This window comes from Lepidochelys kempii, chromosome 13 (assembly GCF_965140285.1).
Source record: "Lepidochelys kempii isolate rLepKem1 chromosome 13, rLepKem1.hap1, whole genome shotgun sequence".
Taxonomy (NCBI): domain Eukaryota; kingdom Metazoa; phylum Chordata; order Testudines; family Cheloniidae; genus Lepidochelys; species Lepidochelys kempii.
Window position 1 is genome coordinate 26034664 of NC_136392.1, and position 24069 is coordinate 26058732.

Here is a 24069-nt window from a genome sequence, read left to right on the forward strand (position 1 = left end):
GCGCTGCTCCCATGCAAGGATAATAGCTGGATTCCAGGCTAGGGGCAGCTGTATCTCCCCTCTCCCGGGGCAGGGGCATCCCTGCCAGGTGAAGAGGCTGGGGGATCCCCGCTCCCCGGGGGATCCTCCCTCACAGGTGCGAGAGCCCCCCACCCCCGGGGCCTTTCCCTTGCAGAGGCGGATCCCGGGCACCTGTTGTCCCTGCGCTACGCAGCCGGGGGCCGGGCGCCCGCTCCTCCCTCCCCTCCCTGCCGCTGGCCTCAGTCACTTCCGGAGCGGGGCTGAGCCGAGCCGAGCCGGGCCGAGCCGGGGCAGGATGGCGGCGGCGGCCGCGGAGAAGGAGGCGAGCCAGCAGAGCACCCTGGGCGCCTACTCGCCCGTGGACTACATGAGCATCACCAGCTTCCCCCGCCTGCCCGAGGAGGAGCCGGCCGGCGCGGCGGCCGAGGGCTGCCTGCGCTCCAGGAAGGAGGAGGACGCGTTCCTGGGCGAGCAGGACACGGGTGAGAGGAGCCGGCCGGCAGCCCCCGGCGCCCCCTCCCCTCGGCCCAGCATCCTTCCGCGCCTCCGGTCCCTCCCTCCCGGCCGCCTCCTGCATCCCTCCCGCGCCGCGCCGCCTCTCTCCAGCCAGCCCGGCAGCCGCCCCTGCTTTGCTCCCTGCATCCCGGCTGCCCGCCCTTCGCTGCAGCTCCCGCCCCGCCGGCCCTCCCTGCAGCCACCCGCTCCAGGACCGGCCCTTCCCCCGCACGCCTCCAGCCGGGGCTGCCCTTCACCGGGTTCTGTATCCAGCTTCGCCCACCCGCACCCCCCCATTGCACCAAGCCGTGCACCCCTCGCTATCCCCGTCTGCAGCCCGCCCCCTGCCTGCACGCCCGCCTCCACGGCCGCTGCTGCCTCCTTCCCCCCTTCCCTATTTTCTGCTTCTTCCGATCCCTTCCTTTCCTCAGACCCTTCCCTCATTCCTGCCTCCATCTCTCCTCTCCCTGCCCCTTCTCACTGCTGGCCCCCTCCCTCGCCCCCACTCCTCTCTGGGCCTGGCTCCCAAAGACTCCAGCACTCCCATCGCAGCTGCTCCAAATCTGGACCAGGCAGCCCACCCCTCACTAGCCCCCTCAGTTTCCCAGTTTCAGGTCTCTTGAAAGCCCCTGGCCCTGGTTCCACTCAGGATTCACTCTTGGAGCCTTTTGGGGAACGGGGTTGGGTGTTCTTTCACCCACTGTCTTCGGGGTGTGGCTGGCTGGTCTTTCCCCTGCCCTTCAGGGATCTGCCAAGGGGACCACCCCTTTCCTTCTCTCAATTCACACAGGACTTGGCATTCTTCAGTGGCTGGGCTGTTGATCTTCCCTCACCTTGCAGGGCAGATTGGCCAGAGCCTGTGGGAGTCCTACGCCCTTGGCCCTTGGGGGTAGGATTTCCCTGTGCAGTGGGGAATCTCCTCATGCAGGGAGGGAAGCTCTCAGAACGCAGGCAAAACCCAGCTACTGGGGAGTGGGGCTCTCTCTGACACAAGGCAGGCCCAAACCTGCCTCCCAGTGCTAGCCAGAACATGGCAGATACTGCCCAGATCCACCCAGTGATCACTTCTTTTCTTGTGGCTGTCTCCCAAGATGGTTGAAGTACAGCTTGGTCTTGTACTGTAGACAAGACTGAACTACGTCCTTGATCCATGCTGAGTCCTTGGAAATGGTTTGGGGTCATAATTAAAACACAGTTATGTCCTGTTACTCACTTTCCCAAAAAATACCACACTGGGGCGTGTCGCTCACTCTCAGAATCTTCTAGAATTTAGGCAACTGAGTCTGACATTTCAGCCTTTCCCAGGGGAACACCTCATCTGCTTTTGTGTTACCCTGCCCTCAACTCCCCTCACTCTTACCAGCCCCTCCACTTAGTTCATTACTGCCCTGCATTATCCCTTCATCCAAACATCCTCATACCCATTGATCAGCCCATCTCCCCCTCTCATTCACAGCAAGCACATGGAATGTCACTACCCTTTTTATTCTTAATTATTAGTATTCCCTATATCTTATTAGGCTCAGGAGGATCTTGCTAAGATCTTGTGTCATCATCTTTACCATCGTCTGCCCTCTTTCCCCACTTTAGTTTGCTGGGGTCTCCAGTTTGGTAGTGTAATAGCAGCTGCAAAGACACACAGACACTTGCAAAGAGCTGTGAATTGTTCCTGTCAACTGCCTGGTTTTAATAAAATTGGTTGGGTTTTAAATTATTCTTGATTAACTCTTTTTAAAAAATTGTTTCCTTACAGATGATCAAAGTCATATTTTTCTCCAATGGATCCAAATTCACTCCCTCCACCTGCCCCAGCGCCGCCTCTGTGACTGTCCCCTGCCCCACGCACACCCCAGCTCCAACTCATGTCTAAGTGAAACCAAGTGGTATAGAGACTGTAGGTCAGATTCATCCCCAGTGTAACTATAGAGAGTTCTATAGACTCTGTTGACGTTAGTAGATTTACGCTAGGGATTAATTTGGCCCCTAGTCCATTAATACCTTCCTGATGTGACAACGATCCATGTAACTAGCTGTTGCTTCCCTCCCTCAGACCAGCAAAGTATTTGATTCCCAGTGATGACTGGACAGTATCAGATGGTCAGGGCTGCTACCACTGAGTCACCAGACTGAGAACAAATACTGTACATGCATCTCTCTGTCAAGGCAAGGACTGTTTTGTATAGCTCCCAGTCAAGTCTTTGACCCACTGACTTTGAGGACTGAAAGCTAATTTGCAAGGGGTCATGGTTTTTACCTTTTAATTTCCTTGATCACGTTCTAATAAATGACTAAGTTTTCATAATCCATTTTCATTTCATGCCATTCCATGTCACTTTCACTTTCAGGCCCAAGAGAGAAATGTCTCCTTTGTTACTTTACCTTGGAGTCTATGGGAAAGATTTTCCAAAAACTTTAGGTATGTCATTGTGTGTGCAAAATGCAAGCACAATTTCATGCGTCACCTATGTAGTGAGGTTCCACAGGGGTCTGTCCTGGGTCCAATGCTATTCAGTATTTTCATTAATAACTTGGATGATGGAGTGGAGAGTATGCTGATAAAATTTGCGGATGACGCTAAGCTGGGAGGGGTTGCTAGCACTTTGTGAGGACAGGATTCAACATGACCTTTACAAATTGGAGCACTGGTCTGAAATCAACATGATGACATTCAATAAAGACAAACGGAAAGTGCTACTCCTAGAAAGGCAAAATGAAATATACAGCTACAAAATGGGGAATAACTGGCTGGGCAGTAACACTGCAGAAAAAGATCTTGGGGTTATAAGTGGGTCACAAATCACATATGAGCCACCAGTGTGATGCAGCTGTGAAAAAGGCTAACATCATTGTGGGATGTATTAATAGGAGCATTGTATGTAAGACAAAGGAGGTAATTGTCCTGCTCTACTCAGCACTGGTGAGGCCTCAGCTGGAGTTCTGTGTCCCGTTTGGGTGTCACACGTTAGGAAAGATGTGGACAAATTGGAAAGAGTCCCGAGAAGGGCAACCAAAATGACAATGGTTTAGAAAACCTGACTTCTGAGGGAAGGTTAAAAAACCAAGCATGTTTAGTCTTGAGAAAAGAAGACTGGGGGGGACCTGATCACTGTCTTCAAATAAGGTAAGGGCTGTTATGAAGAGGAGGGTGATGAATTGTTCTCCAGGGCCACTGAAGGTAGGATAAGAAGTAATCAGCTTAACTGCAACAAGGGATATTTAAGTTAGATATTAGGAAAAACTTTCAAACTAAAAAAACAAAGAGTCTGGTGGCACCTTAAAGACTAACAGATTTATTTGGGCATAAGCTTTCGTGGGTAAAAAACGCTTTAAAGTGGGGTTTTTTTACTCATGAAAGCTTATGCCCAAATAAATCGATTAGTCTTTAAGGTGCCGCTGGACTCCTCGTTGTTTTTGTGGATACAGACTAACACGGCTACCCCTCTGATTTCTAACTAAAAGGGAGTTAAATACTGGAATAGGCTTCCATGGGAGGTTGTGGAGGTTTTTAAGAACAGGTTAGACAAACACCTGTCAGGGATGGTCTCTAGGTATACTTGGTCCTGCCTCAGTACAGGGGGCCGGTCTAGATGACCTCTTGAGGCCCCTTCCAGCCCTACAGTTCTATGATTTGATGTATGCCATTATCGTGATGGTGCATGCAAATCTGGCTATTTGTGTGCACAGGTACTGAATTTCCCCACCACGCTGCAGTAGTTTCATGCAGAAATCTGTTACACAATTGCGCAGCTGACATTTTTGAATGTTTCATGGTCCTACTCCCGTATTCCATTGTATAAATGAAAATCTAAAAGCTTACATGAGTGTAACATCAAGTGGCTTTGAAAAATCTACTTGTACACTCACCAGTGTCAACTAGGAGACATTATTTGGAAGATTGAGGAAGTGCTAATCTAGGTCTTCGTTGTCTGCCCAATCTAAGCTCTCATTTAATAAAAAATTGTATTCCCTGTGGTTGTGAAGAGCACCTTCCAGCGAGAATCAGATGGAACCAGACGAGCGCTGTCTTTCTGAGCCTATAGACAGGCCACTCCAGTGCGGGGAATGAGGAGGGTTGGATTCTAACTGAGGTATTTATATGGCCCCCCATTACCACATTATCTGAGCACTTCTCAATCATTAATGTGTTTATCCTCACAGCATCCCTGTGAGGCAGGGCATTGCTGTTATCCCCCTTTCACAGATAGGAAATTGAGGCCGAATGACTTGCCCAGTTTCACACAGGAAGTCTGTGGCAGAGCAAGAAATTGAACCCAGCTCATGGGCTAATGCCCAAACCACTGGAGTGTTCTTTCTCTCAGGCGGCTGTTCCCAGCTCTGCCATGGACATCCCGTGTGACATGACTGGCCCAAGGTCATCTCTCTATTCTCTGGTTTCCCCATCGCTACACTGGGGTACAAGTGCATCCCTGCCTGCAAGTTGTGTTTTGAGGCTGAATTCATTAATGCCTGTGAAGGTCTCTGAGATCCTTGGATAGCAGGCACTGTGCACCCGCCCAGTATTTGGATTATTTGCCTGTCACTATATTAATGTACAGGGCCAAACAAGGATTAAAAGCTCCAGGGTGACACAGGGTTTAGAGCTCTGAGCGGTGTAGGGACAGGCCAATACTGTATGGGCTAAAGAAGTGGTTCTCAAACTTTTTGTATTGGTAACGCCTTTCACGCAGCAAGCCTCTGAGTGGGACCCCCCCTTATAAATTAAAAACACATTCATGCAGTTTATTCAGCAGCTGAAGAGCTGAATTAATCAAACCCTCTAATGCTGTGTCAGTCTCAGGGCCGGCCTTAGGAAAAATGGCACTCTGGGCAAATTTCTATTTTGGTGTCCTTTCTTTGGAGGAGGAGCGGGGCTGGAGGTGAACGGTGGTAAGGGTGGATCTGGGCTGTTGGGGCTCTGGGCTCTCAGCCCCATGCATGGCTGGGCTTGGGGCTGGCAGCTCATGACCCCCACGTAACCACCTCGGGACCCCCTGAGGGGTCACAAACCCCAGTTTGAGAACCCCTGGGCTAAAGGGTGGTTACACCAGGCCGTACCTGTTGGAGGGTGCTGCTCTTGCAGCAGCTTTTCCCTACATTCACCTTCAACTTCCTCTGAACACTGGCTCCCCGTGGACCCTTCCTCGGGACCAGCCCCACAGCCTGGCTCTCTCAGACTGACCCATGACAGATGCCAAAGCCCCACCAGTTGCTGAAATTCCCCTGACTGACAAGTGCTCAAATCCCATTTTTCAGCTGCAAAACCCTCCCACATTCACCTGCCTACCTCTCCTCCCAACTCCTGAGTGTATAATACGTGGGGTATCAAAGTGTGCCTGGGGCCCCAAGGAACAAATGACCCGCCCTGGTGTAACTGTTTGCTTTGGAAGTCTCCACAGGGGGTGTCTTCCCAAGTGATGGGCAATGTTTGAGCAGGGGTAGGAGGAGCACCAAGAGCCTGGGTTTTACTGGGGAAAGAATGGGGCATGTGTTGAGCTCTGTCATCCCAACTATAGGCATGGCTGAGGTCTAATTTTCAGTCCCGCAGTCTCAGTTCCAGAGCTCTATAGTAGTACAAGAGAAGCGTGGCTTAGCATTGAGATTGGAGACATCCACGGTTTTGCACAGAGATTCCTGCTGCTTTTATTCTCCAAGTAAGAGAGCATTGGTAGTTGTCATTTGATTTTCTTGCTATAGATGAATGTGGTGCTGGTGGAACTGAGAGAAGTGTGAATGCTGGCTGGAGCCAGGGGATGTGCACAATTTGCCCCCCACTTTTGCCCCAGCTCTGCAAAAGTAATTACCTCCCCTGCTAGTCCAGTTGTGGGCCCCCCCATACAGTTCAGCTTATCCTGACCTATGCCCTTCTACTCTTCCAATTCTGGGCTTCCACCTGGCTCTGCCAAAACACTCCAATCCTGACCTGCAGCATCTTTTGATGTTCCAGTCTTGGGCCTCTTCCCATCGCCCCAGCCTATACGCAGCCACTGCCCGCCCTGACTGCCCTGTCCAACTTGAGCTCCTGTTGAGAAGAGGCACCCAGCTGTGTTGCACTGTGTGGGGTTTCTTTGCTGTGGACCAACATCCACTGGGGACTCAGATGAGAACATCAAACACAGTTTCATGGGTGACCTGAGGCAGGATTGCAGCCCTGGTCTCTAGAGGTGAAATGCAGGGGGAGGGTTTTGACTGAGTTACTGTCTGGTATTATTAATGAGTCATGTCTTGGTTGAAGGTTGTATAGGTGCCTAGTCCTTAGAGCAATGGCGCCCAGCCTTATTACACAGGAGGGCCACATAAACCTAAGCACCACCTTGTGGGGGCCAAATGGATTCTACATATTTCAATAAGATTTAAAGTCACCTGTACTGATTATTAGTTTGTTTGTCTTGTTTTGTATGTATTTAGATAGGTTGTTTCTATGTGCAGTATTGTCTATTTAAAAACAAATAAAGAAATGAGTGCATAAAATGTGTATCAATTATAGAAAACAGGAAAAATGATGTAAACAGTCCCACAAAAAGCTAATGAATTGGCTGTTAGTATATTGTGTCAAAGCAGGCTGGGACCTTATGAAATGCTCTGGTGGGCTGTGTATGGCTTACGGGCTGTAGGTTGCATGCCTCCCCCACCCTCGCCTTAGGGGATAAGGGTGCTTTTATAAGTTGGTAAATAAATACAGCGGGCCAAGCTTGATCTCTTATGCTTTGCCCTGGCAGTGCCCTGACTCCTGAGTTGCTCCAGAGTAAATGAGATTGGTGTAAGAAGTTATAACTTTATTAACTCCAGTGCAGATACTCCTGATTTAGTGCAGTGTAACTGAGATTAGAATTGGGGCCCATGCTGACCGCAGTGGAGTTGCACCTGTTTACCCCAGGTCTCAATTTGGCCTAGTGGTTTTTAAATGTCAGAAATGAGACAGGACCTGGAAAACTCATAACTGCTGCTTTCCCTAGGAGCACGTGGGAGGAGGCTGGTAAAGACATGAAGAGGTTAATTGGGGCCTTTCATCTCCACCTGTTCAGCTTGGCTAGTGAGCCAAGCCCACCAGTGAGGACAGGGGAATGTGTCCTTAGTACAGGATGAGCAGGGACAGCCTAATGTTAGCTCCGGACTATTCCTGCTCCCCTGACAAATGGGGCTGAAGATGAGGCAGAGACCAGGCTGCCAGCAGTCATGCTCCCTCTTAGCTGATTGAGTTAGGTACTGACTGGAGCTGAGGTATATTATTATTATGTATTTTATTAATCATTTATATTACAGTGGTGCCCAAACACCCCAGTCAGGATGAGGGCCCTCATTGGGCTAGGTGCTGTACAATCATATAGGAAGAGACAGGCCTTGCCTCAAAGAGTTTACAAGCTGCATTGGCAAGACTGACCGACAGTACCAGACAGATAACAGCCGAGTGAAATAAAAGGGCAGAGGGACACAACTTGTTACGTTTGGTTTTATTTTATTATTTTCCAGATCATCCCTCAACCCCATTCCCTCCCCTCTCTTGGGCTGCCCCAGCCAACCTGCTAAAATATTGCTGATGCAGGGTCCCCTCATCCCAATCTGCTCACCCCGCAGAAATAGCATTAGGCTCAAGAGGAAAAATAGCTACAATTTTACAGACTGACAAAGAATGTCTCAGGGCTCCTGGCCTACTCCCCCAGGGGCAAGGGGGCAGAGGCCCCTCTTGGCCAGTCCCTTCCCCCTGCAGTGACTGGTGGCAGCTCTGTGCCTCTCTCTCTTTTCCAGGGAGATGGTGTGGAACCTGCTGCCCCTTGGGTTAATAAAAATGATGACTAGTTGCAGATAGTACTCAGCTGCAGGAGGCCTGCTGATCACATATTCGAACCAAGAGCCAATCATTTTAATTGTGAACCACCAAATCCCATTAATATGCAGCCTTTTTACCACAGGGCGAGAGAACAGCTCTTCTCTTCCATCCACAGTCTCCTCTCCCCACCCCCCCATCTCTGGGCCTGACTCTCCTCTCACACTAGTGCAAACCAGGAGTGATCCCATTTGAATCAATGGTGTTTCACTGATGAAAGCCTGGTATAAGTGGGAGGAGAATCTGACCTTATGTATAATTAATTATCATCATCATCAATAAGCAGTACTCACCTATATTTGCCAGGGGCATTTCTTGCTGCTTTTTGCAGCACTCAGCAACTCCCGATTTCGTTGTACAGAGATGGAAAAATAAGGGACGTCCCTTGTAATAAGGGACTGTTGGCAACCCTAGCTGCACCTGAGCTCTGACGATGCCAGCATTTGCAACTCAAGAGGAACTTGCTTCACCTGAACAAGAGAGGAAGCACAGGGAAGACAACTGTAACAGCTCTAATACCCACTGCCCCCAGAACCACCCGGAGGGACAGGAACAAGAGAGCACTGAAAGGTCCCACTCTTAGATGACCATAGACAATTGGATTGGGTGTGATAGGCCCATGTAATTAATCTCAGCCAATCACTGGCTAGGACATGGTAAAAAAATTTAAAAAGGCAGCCAATGGTGACTAAGTGGTAAATAATGTGGTCAGCCTTGGAATGGTGTAAAATTTCCATTGGGCACATGACCTCATCTCAGCCAACTGGAGTGTGTTTGAGCAGGGAATGCTGGTGACAGCACACCTCTCATAAATCTCTATTTGAAGCAGGATTTAAATAGCAGCTGAGTCCGGCCCATGTCCCAAGTGGCTATTTTAACTCCCAGGTAATGCCCTCTGTGCAGGCTCTTCTCACAATCATCAACTCTGGGAAAATAACAGATGAAGAAAATATAGATCTGAAGAACCTTGAACAGTAAGGTAAATTGTTTTCAAAGTCACGTGGAAGTGATGTGCACTTTGTTTGCTGTTCTGGCCTTTTCCTCCCAGTTAAATCCTGGCAGTGGGACACATGACTGCCTTCTGTTGACTGTATCATTTCTGATATTGTAATTACATTGAGTCACCAGATTTTGCATTTCTCCTCGTCATTGTTCAAAAGCCTTAAGTAGTGGGAAAGTGAAACAGTCTCCTTGCTTCCTGAATGCCTTTAGATTTAGTTGAGTTGCTGTGAACCGCTAATGTACCATAGACAGACAGACAGGTAGATAGAGTTTCCCTACTCCCACTTTGCCAGCCTTTGATCACAGTAATTATAATGTTGGTGCCTACTATTTTGATGTGGGTATGTTTGATTGAGTTGCTTTACCTTAAGCACAGAGCCCAAGTAATGTCAATGGGTTTTTGGTCTTAACTGCATCTTCTGCAGCATTTCTGAGACTGATCTGCAAGCAGAATAACATGGGATCTGTGTTACAACCAAGCCCAAAAGGGCACTAATCATGGGTTCATTGCTGGAAATGTTGGTGTCCTCAGTCTGTCCATCCATCTGCTGCATCAGGAAAAATTCAGACATCTTAGCTGTCTAAATCTCACTGTTTCCAGGGAAAAGTCCCCTTAAGGCTAACAAGTGTTAAAGGAAGGTAGGAGTAGAACAACCCAAAGCAGTATGTGAGCCAGAAAAATCTATTGAAAGCTCAATAGGGAAGATAATAGCTTTGTTGGAACAGGTACAGGTGTAATACTAGTGCAGTGTATGCACTGGAATAAGAACCCAAGCTTCCTCAATACCTAACCCTCATTCCCTTTCCTTCCTGCCTCTGAAGATCCAGATTCTTTCCTGAAATCAGCTCGCCTCCAGCGCCTGCCGTCATCTTCATCGGAGATGGGCAGTCAGGATGTCTCGCCGCTGCGGGAGACCAGCAAAGACCCATTCTCTGCAGACTGCAGCTGCCGCCAGGATGGACTGACGGTGATCATCACAGCCTGCTTAACCTTTGCGATGGGAGTCACGGTGGCCCTGATCATGCAGATCTACTTTGGGGACCCACAGGTAAGCGGAGGGTTTTTTTTTTTGTTTTTTTTGTTTTTAAAAAGGACGATAATCTAGCTATGGGAACAATTGCCTGCTGGGAACTACAGCTTCCTCCTTTGCGCTTATCAGTTAAGAAACCCAGCAAATGCTGGTAATGTCAAAAAGGGACTGTAGAATTGAGACTGGGAGCCTCCATACCGATTCCCTCTCAGTGATTCCACATCAAATCAGAACCGTTTACACAGCAAAAGCTTTTTCTACCAGCCAATGCTGTAAACTCCCTGCAGGATCTGAGAATCAAGCTGGGTACTCTCTGCTTTTGCATCATCGCTGCAGGCAGAGATTCTGCAACCAGATTTATCTGTGAGGTTTTGATGATGATGCACTGGAGAGAACAGAATCCAGCTCATCCTGCCCTGGCTGGCTCTGTGGTTCAAGCAGGAGAAAAACCCAAACCTGAATAAATGCAGCGAGCAGCTCTATTATTAAGGCAGAGTGCACCATTGGTACATAGTCACTTTTCTGACAATCACAGGGCAAAATGATAGTGTTGCTGGTCTGTATATTGTGTGGCACATCTGTCATTGAGGGGTATAATTCTTAACTGGGATTAGGCAGTGTAATGGTTTAAATGACAGTGGAACCCCCTGCTATTCCCTGCCCGTGTCTCATTTTACATACGGGCGGTCTCGCCCCACTTCACTGCAAGGGTTTCACAGGAAAGGCAGCACTGTTGTGCAGGCCCATTTTACTGAGACTTTGTTGCTTTGACAAAATAGGCTTGTCAAGGTTCCCTCCCCACTCTGAACTCTAGGGTACAGATGTGGGGACCTGCATGAAAACCCCTAAGTTTATTTTTACCAGCTTAGGTTAAAACTTTCCCAAAGTACAAACTATTTTACCATTTGCCCTTGGACTTTATTGCTGCCACCACCAAGCGTCTAACAAATATATAACAGGGAAAGAGCCCGCTTGGAAACGTCTTTCTCCCCAAACCCTACACCCCCTTTCCTGGGGAAGGCGTTATAAAGATCCTCACCAATTTGCATAGGTGAACACAGACCCAAACCTTTGGATCTTAAGAACAATGAAAAAGCAATCAGGTTCTTAAAAGAAGAATTTTAATTGAAGAAAAAAAGGAAAAGAATCACCTCTGTAAAAGCAGGATGGTAAATACCTTACAGGGTAATCAGATTCAAAACAGAGAATCCCTCTATTCAAAACCTTAAGTTACAAAAAGACAGAAAACAGGAATATCCATTCCATTCAGTGCAGCTTATTTTCTCAGCCATTTAAACAAAACAGAATCTAACGCATATCTAGCTAGATTACTTACTAAGTTCTAAGACTCCATTCCTTTTCTGTTCCCGGCAGAAGCATCACACAGATAGAGAGAGCCTTCATTTCTCCCCCCCTCCAGCTTTTAAAGTATCTTGTCTCCTCATTGGTCATTTTGGTCAGGTGCCAGCGAGGTTATCCTAGCTTCTTAACCCTTTACAGGTGAAAGGGATTTTCCTCTGGCCAGGGGGGATTTTAAAGGTGTTTACCCTTCCCTTTATATTTATGACAAGGCTACAGAACATTTACTAGTGTGCTGTCATGTCAGGTAACTGGGGTGTGTGTGTGTCGCAAACAGGTGTCAGGGGGTCTTGACCACGCTGTCCTCCCCATACTGCTCAATGAGAGGGGAGGTCCTGGCTAGATGTCCTGGGGCAGGTCTCAGAGTGGGAAAGGAGCAGCCTTGCTCTTTCAATTATTTGGACTCTTGCTGATGCTCAAAGTTCACTTGCAATAGATATCTGTTTAGATAGCAGTCTGTCTAACCACTTGTCTGTCTGTCTGTCGTGTATTTTTAGAGTGCCCACAGTTAGAGTACTGTACCTAGGTGCTGAACATAGTAAAAGCAAACTGTTTCCTGATCACCCTTGACAAATAGCCAGGACATGCTGTGGGGGTTGTGTTTAGGTGTGTGCAGAGGGATGAGGAGACCTGCTATAGGGGTTGTGTTTAGGTGTGTGTGTGGGGATGGGAGCCCTGCTGTAGGGGTTTTATTTAGGTGCAGGGGGATGATGGGAGGGGAGGGGGCTGCTGTGGGGATTGTGTTTAGGTGTGTGCAGGGGGATGGGGGGCCTTGCTGCAGGGGTTGTGTTTAGGTGCCTGGAGGTGATGGGGGGGCTCTGCTGTGGGGATTGTGTCTAGGTGTGGGGGGGGAAATGAGGGCCGGGGTGCGGGGGTTGTGTTTAGGTGTGTGTAGGAAGATAGGGGCCCTGCTGCGGGGATTGTGTTTAGGTGTGTGGGGGGGGATGGGGACCCTGCTATCGGGGTTGTGTTTAGGTGTGTGTGGGGGAGGATGGGGACCCTGCTATGGGGTTGTGTTTAGGTGTGTGGGTGGGATGAAGGCTGTGCTGTGGGGGTTGCTTGTGGTGTCTGCCTTTGTGTTTTCTTAAAAGTTTTTATGGGATTTTGAAAACGTACAAAACATGAAGAGGTTTGAGTAGAACAAAGAGGCTAGCTGTTCTCAGCCCTGTCCAGGTGCCATTTGTGATCGTGACATAACATGGTATACCTAGGGCTAGAGCGTGGCTGTAGGAATGATCTGCTGCATTAGAACATTTGGCCAGGGGGCACTTCACCGGTAGCAGTGGCTGGAGGCCTTTTGTCTCCAGGCAGTCTTAGCTCCAGCCCGAGGAGTGGCGTAGTCGGGAATCCAGCTGCTCAGCAATTCACAGGTCAAAACCAACCCCTTGAATTGCACCCAGACACAATCCATCTTCTGCTGCCCATGTTCGTTCTGGGCCCCAGACCAGGCCCTGCCGTGGGCTTGACTGAAAGTGTGGGAAATGCTCCTTCTGCTAGCAGATGGCACTGCCTTTCTCCTACAGTACCGCATGGCTTTGCTTCTCCTAGATATTCCACCAGGGTGCTGTGGTCACCGACGCTGCCCGCTGCACGGCGCTGGGCATCGAGGTGCTCAACAAGCAGGGATCCTCCGTGGACGCAGCCATCGCCGCAGCTCTGTGCGCAGGAATAATCAACCCCCACACATCCGGCATTGGCGGGTAGGTGCAAACCGGTCGCTGTGCTCCCCTTTGCTGAGAGGGCCTGCTCGGTGTGGCGGCATGCTGAGGGGGCAGAACCAGGAGGGCACTGGGTCTGGGCAATGGGGCCAGTGTTGGGTCAGGAGTCTGTTCAGGCAGGTGGTGCAGGGTTCCTCTCTGTGTTGCAGCCCAGGGCTACCCTGTGCTCCGGGGATGGGCACAGGAGGAATTGGGATCACAAAGTGTCATTTGACTCAGTGCTTCTTGCCTCCTTTGTGCACCTGCCGGCTGGAAATGGGGAAGGCTTTCACTACATCCTCATTGCAGGGATGGAGCCCGATGAGCCCTTCGCAGCCCTGAAAGTAGGGGAGAGGCTACAAAGATCCTTCTCCTCTGTGTACCTCCCTACTGGCTGGTAATGCTCTGTCCTTAGAATCATAGAATCTCAGGGTGGGAAGGGACTTCGGGAGGTCATCTAGTCCAACCCTCTGCTCAAAGCAGGACCAGTCCCCAGTTTTGCCCCAGATCCCTAAACGGCCCCCTCAAGGACTGAACTCACAACCCTGGGTTTAGCAGGCCAATGCTCAAACCACGGAGCTATCCCTCCCTGCTTGCTCTTCCTGCGCAAAAGGACTGCTCAAGGCTAGTGCTGATGGTGATATTAGCCTCCCCAAAGGGAGAGGGCTATGGCCTTACCCCCTCTGCAGCAGCCAGCAGAGCCGGGGGAGTGTGGGGAGAGTTTTTGGGAGCCAATCTGACACATGCTCCCCTGAGTCATGCATGCTGCTTCTAGGATCTCCTGCTGCGGAGGTTTGCCATTGCACCCCCGCCCCCCAACACAGTTAGTGGCTTTACAGATGCAATCTAGTCCTTAGTCTAAACTGTCATGCTGGCTGCTGGTAGGGAGGCAAGGGTGGCTACCAAATCATTGTGACAGTGGTAGACCAGATCCTTTCTCCCATCCTTCTGGCAGCTTTGCATTACTAAGGTGGGCCAGTGGCAGGAGAGAGGCATGGCTGGAGAGTGCTGCATTCTGGTGATCCAGGACCAGTTGAAGGGTCCCCAGAAGGTTATTCCAGCAAGCACAAGCTAGAGCAGCCCTGAGCCTGCTCTAGCATGTGTAGGGGTGGATCTGGCCTCCAGGATCGGCAGAGGTTAAAAGGTGGTGGAATGCTCCCTAATCCCCAACCCCAGGTATGCTGAGTGGATCTGTCCTGGTGTTTTTGGAGAACTGAATAAGATTTGTTACACCTGTAAATCATGGCCCTGTTACAACAGCAGCAGCAGCAGCATGTACTGTATGGGGGTTCCCTCAACTCATGGTGGGGCAAAGTGAATGTAAGGAGATCTAAACTGGAGGAATGTGCAGAGTGAGGGGGCTGGAGGAAAGTGCCAACTGCACCATCTTGGACTCCATGTGACCCCCGTACCCCTGAGTCTAGCCTACTGTCTGGAGCTGCTGCCTCCCTTTGATGTCCGTTTCGAAAGATGTTATGCAAGTGAGACTTGAACCTTCCACTCGCCAGGACACCAGGAAGTCCCAGGGAATGTTACATAAATGCTGTCACCTGATAATGTCTCATCAACTTGGATTTGAGAATCTTTTGTTGTAAGTGGAAACCCCGGTTTGATCCCAAAGCCTGTTACTAAATCTCTGTTTAGGATTAAAAAACAAAACAAAACAAACCACAAATGGATGGACTACTTGGGAATGGATTTAGGAAATGTGCAATTTACCCAAGACTTCCAAGGCACAGAGTTCCAGTGTTCTAATTGGGGATTAAAGCATCAAGTGAACAACTAAATTTTAAACTGACATGCACAAATAATTAGCAAATGGAACAATGTACCATGGGATGTGGATTCCCCATCACTTGCAGTCTTTCAATCAAAATTAGTTGCCTTTCTAAAATATGCACTAGTCCAACCAGAAGCTTTAGGGATCAATGCAGGAATCACTTGGTGAAATCTATGGTCTGTGTTGTGGAGGAAGTCAGACTAGGCTGGTCTTTGAATCTATGAGCAGTAATGAATAATCTCACTTTCAAAAAAAACCTTCAACATTTTGGATTCCGAAGGTGTTTTTAGTTTCAGTGCTGCTGGTCCTGTGTTCATCACCTTCCTCTCTAATATCTCACACCTTTCTTCCTGATTTCCCCCCCACCCCACACACCAGGTTTTATTTGTTAAACTTTTAGATGTATTGTAATGGTTTCTAATGCATGGTAGATTGTGCCCATTATGACATGTGGCCCTCTGAGTACTTGGGTCACTAAATGTAAAATGATTCCTGTGATCTCAGCTGCAGCAGAACAGGCCACATTGTACACACAGAAGCATAATTTCCTAGGATGACACAAGCCCATTCTTGATCTAAATGTTTATTCTGGAGCTCGAGTATGGTAGAGATTATAAATAAGTCATTTCTCGGATGAAACTGATTTCTATTGGGTCATATAAACAGTTAGGACACACAGAGTTGCTATATTGGTGTAAAGGGAAGGTTGTATTAAAGGAACCTGGTAAAACCCATAGCTGAACAAGTTCCTGTAATAACTCCATCGCAAAGTGGAGTTGCATTGTTGTTTGTATAGCCATAGAAGCCAAGGAGCGGGCCCCAGTGTGCTAGGATCTATGCACACACATAGGAGAGACAGTCCCTGCCCCAAAGAGCTTACCATTGAAACAGAGAAGACAGGCAGAGAACGGGAGAAAGGAAGTGCTGCCCTCTCTGTTTTACAGAGAGGGCACTGAGACACAGATCTGGGGTCTCAGCCAAGATCGCACAGGAAGTCTGTGACAGAGCTGGGAAGTCAACTGAGGTCTCGTGAATCCCAGTCCAGGCCTTCACACCAAACCCTGCTTTTCCCTGTGGGCATCTGCCAAGGACATTGGGATTTTCCCTGTTCTGTAAATAATTAAGAGTGACAAATAATTGTGGTTTGCGTGTGTTGTGCAGAGCTGATAACGGTGATGCTTAACAAACAACCAGTCATTATCAGAGTTAATAAGGATTCCAGAACAAGTTAGAAATAGGCTCATGAAGTACCTTTTAGATCTGGATTTCGTACACCCCCATGTCTGAGCTGATGTGTTTGGAGCCAGTGTTTTGCTCTGGCCCACTATAAAAATAGGGCCGTTTGCAAAATGTGGGCCTTGCTTTAGATTTCAAATACACCCCCTCTCCAGGATTTTAGCTTGTGCTCACCTGTAGATCAAATGTACTCAGTTTACAAATCCGAGATCAGAGATCGGGATCTGAAATGCAGATTGAGCTCTTTCCGCCTCTTATATCATCACCGGTGATAAAGATTCTGTCACTGGCATCAGCTAACAGGTTAGGTGAAGTTGCACAGAACCGAACAGCCTCCAAGTCACTCTCCCCTGGCTGTGAGGGCTGTGCCTGCCTGCCAGGAGTAAATGCTTGTGTGCACCCATGAAGTCAGCAGATAGGACCCAGTGTGCAGGGAGCAGAAGAGTTGAACAGCTGAGTAAGAGGATGCCATTTGTACAAGCTCAGTGGCACCAAACCCCAGATCTCTGTGCTCTCCTCATGTACCCACAGAGGGCATTTGGTGGTACGGGTGGGGTACAGGCTCAGGGCTGCATTAGTAAGTGCTCGGGGAGTCCAGTGGACAGCAAGGTGCTCTGTATGCCCAAGGCGCTCTCTCTTTGCAGCGGGGGAGTGATGCTGGTCCACGACATCCGGAAGAACAAGAGTCAGGTGATTGACTTCCGAGAGACAGCCCCCTTTGGGATCCAGGAGGAAGGCCTTCAGAAGGCCTGGGAGCTGAAGGTGGGCCAGAGAACCTTTATATTTTCTTTCGTGGGGCTTCCTTGCTAATGTTCCCATGTCTTCTCCTTCTATTCCCCACTAACCCCGATTCCCAGCAATAATGTATGTGCAGCGAGCGGTGGGATGCCTGTTACTCAGAGGGGAATTTAGCCCTGTTGAAAGGTGCTGGCGTATCAAATCCCCTCTTCATAGAACAGGTACAAACACAGGTCAAGCATCCTCACCCCCACACTGCTCCTCAGTCCGACTCTGGAGCCGTTTGTTCCAGGGCTGAGAGGGGAGTTGGGTCTCCATGGCCCGCTCTCCTGAGCCTGCCAACAGCAAGGGAGGGTTTGGCAGTTCTGATGTTGGTTTTTGTAACTGCCCACAAAGAGCTCTATGTTTTTGTCCACTAGGAGCTGAATGGAGACTCACTCACTTGATCTACACAGGCCACAGAACACTTATGTGATGACGACCGTCTTTCCATTATTGAGCCAGTCCAGATTAGCCCTGATGGCCTAGAGGGGAAATATTTCATGTGTAACGTAGAAATCCCTTGAGCCAGCAAGTCTGACTGGAAATGAGTAAACTGAGCCATTCTTGGGGATAAGGGAAATTAAGTAAGAACAGTCTACTTCAGAAAGTGAGATACAAAGGAGATAGGAGCCTGAGGGTATGTCTACATGGCAAAAACCCGGGTGGTAGAGAGTCTCAGAGCCTGGGTCTACAGATTTGGACTCACACTATGGAGTTGAGAATAGCCATGTAGACATATGGGCCTGGGCTCTGAAGCCCAAGGAGGGGTTTGGGTTTCAGAGCCTGAGCTCCAGCCTGAGTGTGAATGTCTACATGGCTATTTTTAGCACCATAGCACAAGCATCGTGAGCCAGAGGCTGTAGACCCAGGCTCTGTGACTCACTGCTCTGGGATTTTTTTTTTGCTCCCATGTTGACATACTTTTAGAAATATTCAAAATGATAGACAGATAAATAGCAAAGGCTACATGTCATGGGACTGAGTTCATCCCATTGGCTTCATTGGGGTTACATCAGGAATGAAGTTGCCCCACTTTGTTCCCAAAGGCTTTTACTCCTTAACTGTGTTGTCACCAAGCCTTGTATCTAAATTTCTGGCATCTTTAGCGTCTTTCACTTTGTATGGAAAATATGCTGGGACCCCTCTGTGTGATGAGCGATGGCCTCTCCGTTATGGTAATTGGAGATGGTGTCCTTAGGGCGATTTGACTCTTCCTTTCTGTGCTTTCTTTTGTCCAGCCGGGTCTCCTGGTGGGGGTGCCAGGCATGATACAAGGGATGCACAAGGCACATCAGTTACATGGGAGGTAAGAATATTTCATATGGTTTAGCTCTGCACAGAGTGCACTCTACTGAAAGGTGTTGCAGGATAAAACACCCACTTATTCCAGCTCGTCAGCTGCTCATGCTGTAATCTCCAGTCAGTGGCGGATTCAGCTCTCGTGTGGGTTCCATGGCCAAAGATCTTGCTGTTGGCAGGGCCCTGTAAGCTCTGCCCCAGCTCACCATGGCACAGGACTCTCTTGATGTTCTTGGATAGGCTATTGATTCACTTTTCTTTGGAACATGTTGTTTACCAGGTCTCTCCCTTTGAAGTGCAGCACTTTTATAGCACTTTTTGTCCCTAGTGCACTTTACAAACACTGGCTGGGGTTTTCAGAATTTCACACATGCAATCACAGGACTGATTTGCATGTGCAGTTATCACAGATGTGTCTTCTGCAGTCGCATGTCTGTGGCCCAGTTTTCAGATGACCCGAGCACTTCAACTCTCATTGAATTCAGTGGCAGCTAAGGGCACTTGAGCCCTGTGAAAACCAGACCACAAACTCAGATAAAAGTCTAATTAACTAATAGAACAGATTGATTTTGTTTCCCCCCCACAAAAGAATGTTTGGCCAAAACAAAACATTTCATTTTGGTTGACATTTTCTGGGTTTTTGACAAAGAAATGAAAATTGAAAAGTTTGGGATCCATCCATTTCTCTTTGCCATTTGCAGGGGAAAAAGAACCGAGGAACTGAGTATAAAATGAAAAAAATGTAACTTTTCAAAAACTGTTTTTTTTCTGATTTTCATTTTCTCAAAAAATTCTGCAAAAATTTTCAAATGAAATTGTTTCCCCGCTTTGTTCAAAAATGTTCATGGAAAGCATTGTGTTTTCTGATCAGCTCTACTCAATTAATCCTCGCATCCACCCCTGTATAGTAGATCAATAGTATTACCTCCATTTTATAGATGGAGCATGGAGGGGAGGTGTTAAGTGACTTCCCAAGGCTACCGAGGGGTGCAGTGTCTCAGTTCTGTTCTCTGGCTGCAACAAAGAGACTTCCAACAAAACATATTCTGACTGTACCCCTGTCCTAGCCCCAGTGCTAGTCCCCTGAAGACAGCTCTGCTTTTACTATGCTCCATTTCAAATGCAGATTTCTCTTTGTGTTTTCTCTTCGCCAGACTCCCATGGTCAGAACTGTTGGGCCTTACTGCAAATATTGCTCAGGATGGATTCAATGTCACGCATGACTTGGGTGAGCGCCTTAACGCAGCAAAAGGGTCCTATGTGATGTATGCCAGGAAGTTTTTCCTCCTGCATATGTTAAGGAAGAAGGGGACTGCATTTATGTGTTTGGAATGTGAATGGGGGTTAACTTCCAGAAATTTACTGCTCTTCAGACAGGGAAATGCACTGTGTCAGGGTTAGAAATCAAGCTAGACCCGAACAGCAGAGAATGAAAGATCCAGAGTGGATCTTTCCGAGGTGGACTCTTTGGTTTGGGCTGATCTCTAGTTAGAAATAGTGTGTTGGAAACATGGAGTCAGATCCTGCACTATTGGAGTCTCTGGGAGTTCTCCCATTGTTAGTGCAGGCGGGTGTAATGCAAATCCATGTATCTGTCTGATCTAATCTGTCTTGTTACTGAGGCACCTCTCACCCTAATGTTCAAACACATCTTTCCCATAACTTTTCAGTGTGGACGCTCCTAGGCTAGCATTAGACTTCTCCTGAACTGAAGCTGGAGTCCTGATTCACTTTACACTGGCACGTTCACTAGAACAGGGCCCCTCTCCTGGGGAGGCTGCAGGTGGCCAGACTGTGTCAAAAAGGGTCTGTCTACACTGCAATTAGACATCCACGGCTGGCCCGTGCCAGCTGGCTTGGACTTGTGGGGCTCAGGCTGTGGGGCCGTTTAATTGCAGTGTAGATCTTTGGGCTCAGGCTGTAGCCTGAGCTCTGGGACCCTCCCACCTCGCAGGGTCCTAGAGTCCGAATGTCTCCACTGCAATTAAACAGCCCTGCAGCCGGAGCTCCATGAGTCTGAGTCAGTGAACACGCGCCAGCCACAGGTTTGTAGCTGCAGTGTAGACATACCCAAAGAAAGCTGACCTGCTGGAATAGAGCATGATTAGGGTTATGGAACAACTTCGATCTGAGGAGAGATTAAAAAGACTGGGACTTTTCAGCTTGGAAGAGAGACGACGAAGCGGGGATATGCTAGAGGTCTATACAGTCTTGAGTGGTGTGAAGAAAATGAATCAGGAAGTGTTATTTACTCCTTCACATAACCCAAGAAGTAGGGGTCACCCAATGAAATTAATAGGCAGCAGGTTTAAAACAAACTGAAGGAAATACTACTTCACACAACAAACACACAGTCAACCTGTGGATCTCATTGACGGGATGTTGTGAAGGCCAAGACTATAACTGGGCTCCAAAAAGAACTGGACAAGTTCATGGAGGATAGGTCCACCAATGGCTATTGGCCAGGATGGGCGGAGATGCAACACCATGCTTTGACATGTCGCTAGCCTCTATTTACCAGAAGCTGGGCATGGATGATGGGATGGATCACTCAATGATTACCTGTCCTGTTCATTCCCTTCTGAAGCATCTGGTATTGGCCACTGGCAGAAGACAAGACACTGGGCTAGAAGGACCATTGGTCTGATCCGGTATGGCCGTTCTTATGAGCATTGGTAGCAGGCAGGGACTGCACTTATACTGGGCATTCCTATGGTGCCTCTAGCAGTAGAGTTCTTAGTACAGGGGTGGGCAAACTTTTTGGACCGAGGGCCACATTGCGGTTGCAAAACTGTGTATGGAGGGCCGGGTAGGGAAGGCTGTGCCTCCCCAAACAGCCTGGCCTCCACTCCCGTATCTGCCCCCTCCCACTTCCCGCCCCCTGACTGCCCCCCTCAGAACCCCACACTCATCCAGCCCCCCTGCTCCTTGTCCCCTGACTGCCCTGCCCCCTATCCACACGTCCACCCCCTAACAGGCCCCCCGGGACTCCTACGCCTTTCCAACCCCCCCCCCCATTCCCCATCCCCTGACTGCCCCCCCCAGAACCTCCACTCCATCCAACTGCCCCCTGACTGCCCCCCAGGATCCACCGCCCCCGGCCCCCTTACCATGCCACTCAGAGCGGCATGTCTGGCAGCCGTGCCGCCCGGCCGGAGCCAGACATGCTGCTGCGCTGCCCTGCAGGAGCGCGCAGCCCCGCCGCCCAGAGCGCTGCCTGCATGGCGGCTTAGCTGTGGGGGAGGGGGGGCAGCAGGGGAGGGGCCGGGGGCTAGCCTCCCCAGCGGGGCGCTCAAGGGCCTGGCAGGATGGTCCTGTGGGCCGGATGTGGCCCGCGGGCAGTAGTTTGGCCACCTCTGTCTTAGTGGATGGAGGTCAAGGTGCAACAGGCCAGGCTAGGAGAGCAAGAAGCAAATTAGACCTTCTAGTGCCAGGCACAGTGCGTGTGGCTCTACTAGACCAACTCCAGGCGGGGGACTTGCACACTTACGCTTGCCTTTATGTTCATGCCTCAAACACTCTCCGCGCGCAATGTGGGAAATTGCAGGATGTGCACTGAAGCGTGCACAAAAAATGCAGACCGGTGTGTCTTTCCCAAAGACACACAGCAAATCCATGGCAGATCCAGCAATGCAATCCTGACCCCTAATCCAAATCTCACACTATAGCCACAAGACAACCCATCTTCTACTGTCGACTGGTCACATGATGGTCCTATTGCCCTCATGATCCATGACTATCTGTCACTTTTCAAAGAGGGCAATGGATGGGAATCCCACTCACGTTCATGCATGCACGCGCGCACACCCCCCCGCCCTCTTAACAAACCAGCGAGCAGAACTATACAGGCTGCAGATGCATCATTGGCGGCCATCTTCTTCAGCTGGTCTCTGGGGATGATCTGAATGTCCTAGGTGGTTTCATCCTGTAATACTGCTGTTACCTTTCTTGCTACAGCCAGAGCTATCACTGAACTGAAGGAGCTGAACTACTCTGACAAATTCAGAGAGACTTTCCTTCCAGACGGCCAGCCTTTGTTGCCTGGAATGTTTGTGAGGCGACTTGATCTAGCCACCATTTTGGATCTGGTTGGCTCAGAAGGGGCCTCGGCCTTCTATGGTGGAAACCTGACCCAGGAGATCATTTCTGAGGTGAGCTATGTCTGTACTTACCTGCACATGGATTATTGCATAGTTAGTGCAACCTAGCACAGATAATGGTGCCACTAGCTGTTCCTTGTTTTAAATGTGGATGCATGCGGAGGGTGAGCAGTAGCTAGTTTTGACTTGAGTGATTAAAAATAAAAATTTGGCGCTCAGTTTTTCTCCCTCCTGTGTGTAACTCCCTTGATTTCAGTGGAGCAAATCCTACTTAAACCAGGATAAGTGACCAATGAAGCAGCACCATCACCTATGAAAATGAAATCTACTCTTTCCTTTATTGAAATGTCCCAGAGAAACACAAGAAAGGATCTAATTCTCTTAAATTTTATACGTTTTTACAATCATGTCTGTAGAACCCCATTAATCCCTATTACATTTGATAGGACTAGTCTGTAAGGATTGAATGGTTAAAGTTTTGGAGGAAATTTAGGTCCTAGGAAAAGTGCTGGAAAGCCTTAGAGAACAGTCCTCCATTTGGCCACTAAATGGGGCTACTAACTCTTTGCACACCAAAAAGCTATCGGATGGTAATGATTTTCAGTCAGTAACAGCTTTATGTGAACTGGGGACCTTGAGGTGAAAGTCCTCACCCATGAAGACGCCATTCCCTGAACCTTTTCAAAGCATCTGAATCAGAGTCACAACCACAGTTAATGTAGCCAAATTTTCCCTGGGGACCACTGATGTGGTTTTCTGTAAGTTACTGCTCAGAGAAGTGCCCGTGCTACCCAGGCCTTTGGCCACACTCTCAATTCATTACTCAGCTGCTCTGCGTTAGTTTTGATATGTTAGTAACTTCTAAAGACCGGAGATTCCAGGAGTCCTAAAAATACAGGCTTGATTTATAAAGAAGGGAGCCTTACCTTTTGGTTAGAACACTGAACTATGAGTCAGGAATTCTGGGTTTTCTCCTGGCCTTGCCATTGCCTCACTGTGTGACCCTGCGCAAGTCACTTAGGCACCAACTTTCAAAAGTGGCCTCTAATTTTAGGTGCCCCTAACTTTATATATATATACGGCCTGACCTACCTCGGACACCTGCATCCCCAGCTGAGATCAATGGGATGTATAAATGCTTAGCACCTCTGGAAATCAGACCAGAGGGTCTAACGTTGCACAACCAAAATTAGGGGGCTGTCTTGAAAATATGGGGCTTAATCGCTCTGTGCCTCAGTTTCTCCATCTGTAAAAGGGGGATGGTAATCAGGGCTGTTGTGATGTTTAACTAATGCTTTGGGATTCTCAACGAACAGCACTAGGGAAGCAGCATGTATTATTATTTGCCAGTCTGATACACAAACAAGTGGTCAGGATAGCCTGTGGTCTCAGAGCCTGTCCTCAATGACTCATTCAGTTATTCAGCCACCATCTTGGACTGCTCTGA

General features: G+C 48.9%; 1 protein-coding gene across 4 annotated transcripts in view; it reads left to right on the forward strand.

Moving 5' to 3' along the window:
- Positions 1-290: 290 nt before the first annotated feature.
- Positions 291-24069, forward strand: part of GGT7 (gamma-glutamyltransferase 7) — a 49884-nt gene continuing 26105 nt past the window's right edge. For 3 of the 4 annotated variants that reach the window (XM_073309852.2, XM_073309854.2, XM_073309853.2), the window contains exons 1-7: positions 291-503; positions 10163-10389; positions 13279-13430; positions 17088-17205; positions 18462-18529; positions 19677-19750; positions 22480-22673. In XM_073309852.2, the coding sequence (XP_073165953.2) occupies positions 317-503; positions 10163-10389; positions 13279-13430; positions 17088-17205; positions 18462-18529; positions 19677-19750; positions 22480-22673 (1020 nt within the window). In that variant the 5' untranslated portion in view covers positions 291-316. Of the gene's footprint in view, positions 504-9245; positions 9318-10162; positions 10390-13278; positions 13431-17087; positions 17206-18461; positions 18530-19676; positions 19751-22479; positions 22674-24069 lie in introns of those variants that run through there. The other variant, XM_073309855.2, reaches the window with a different exon arrangement.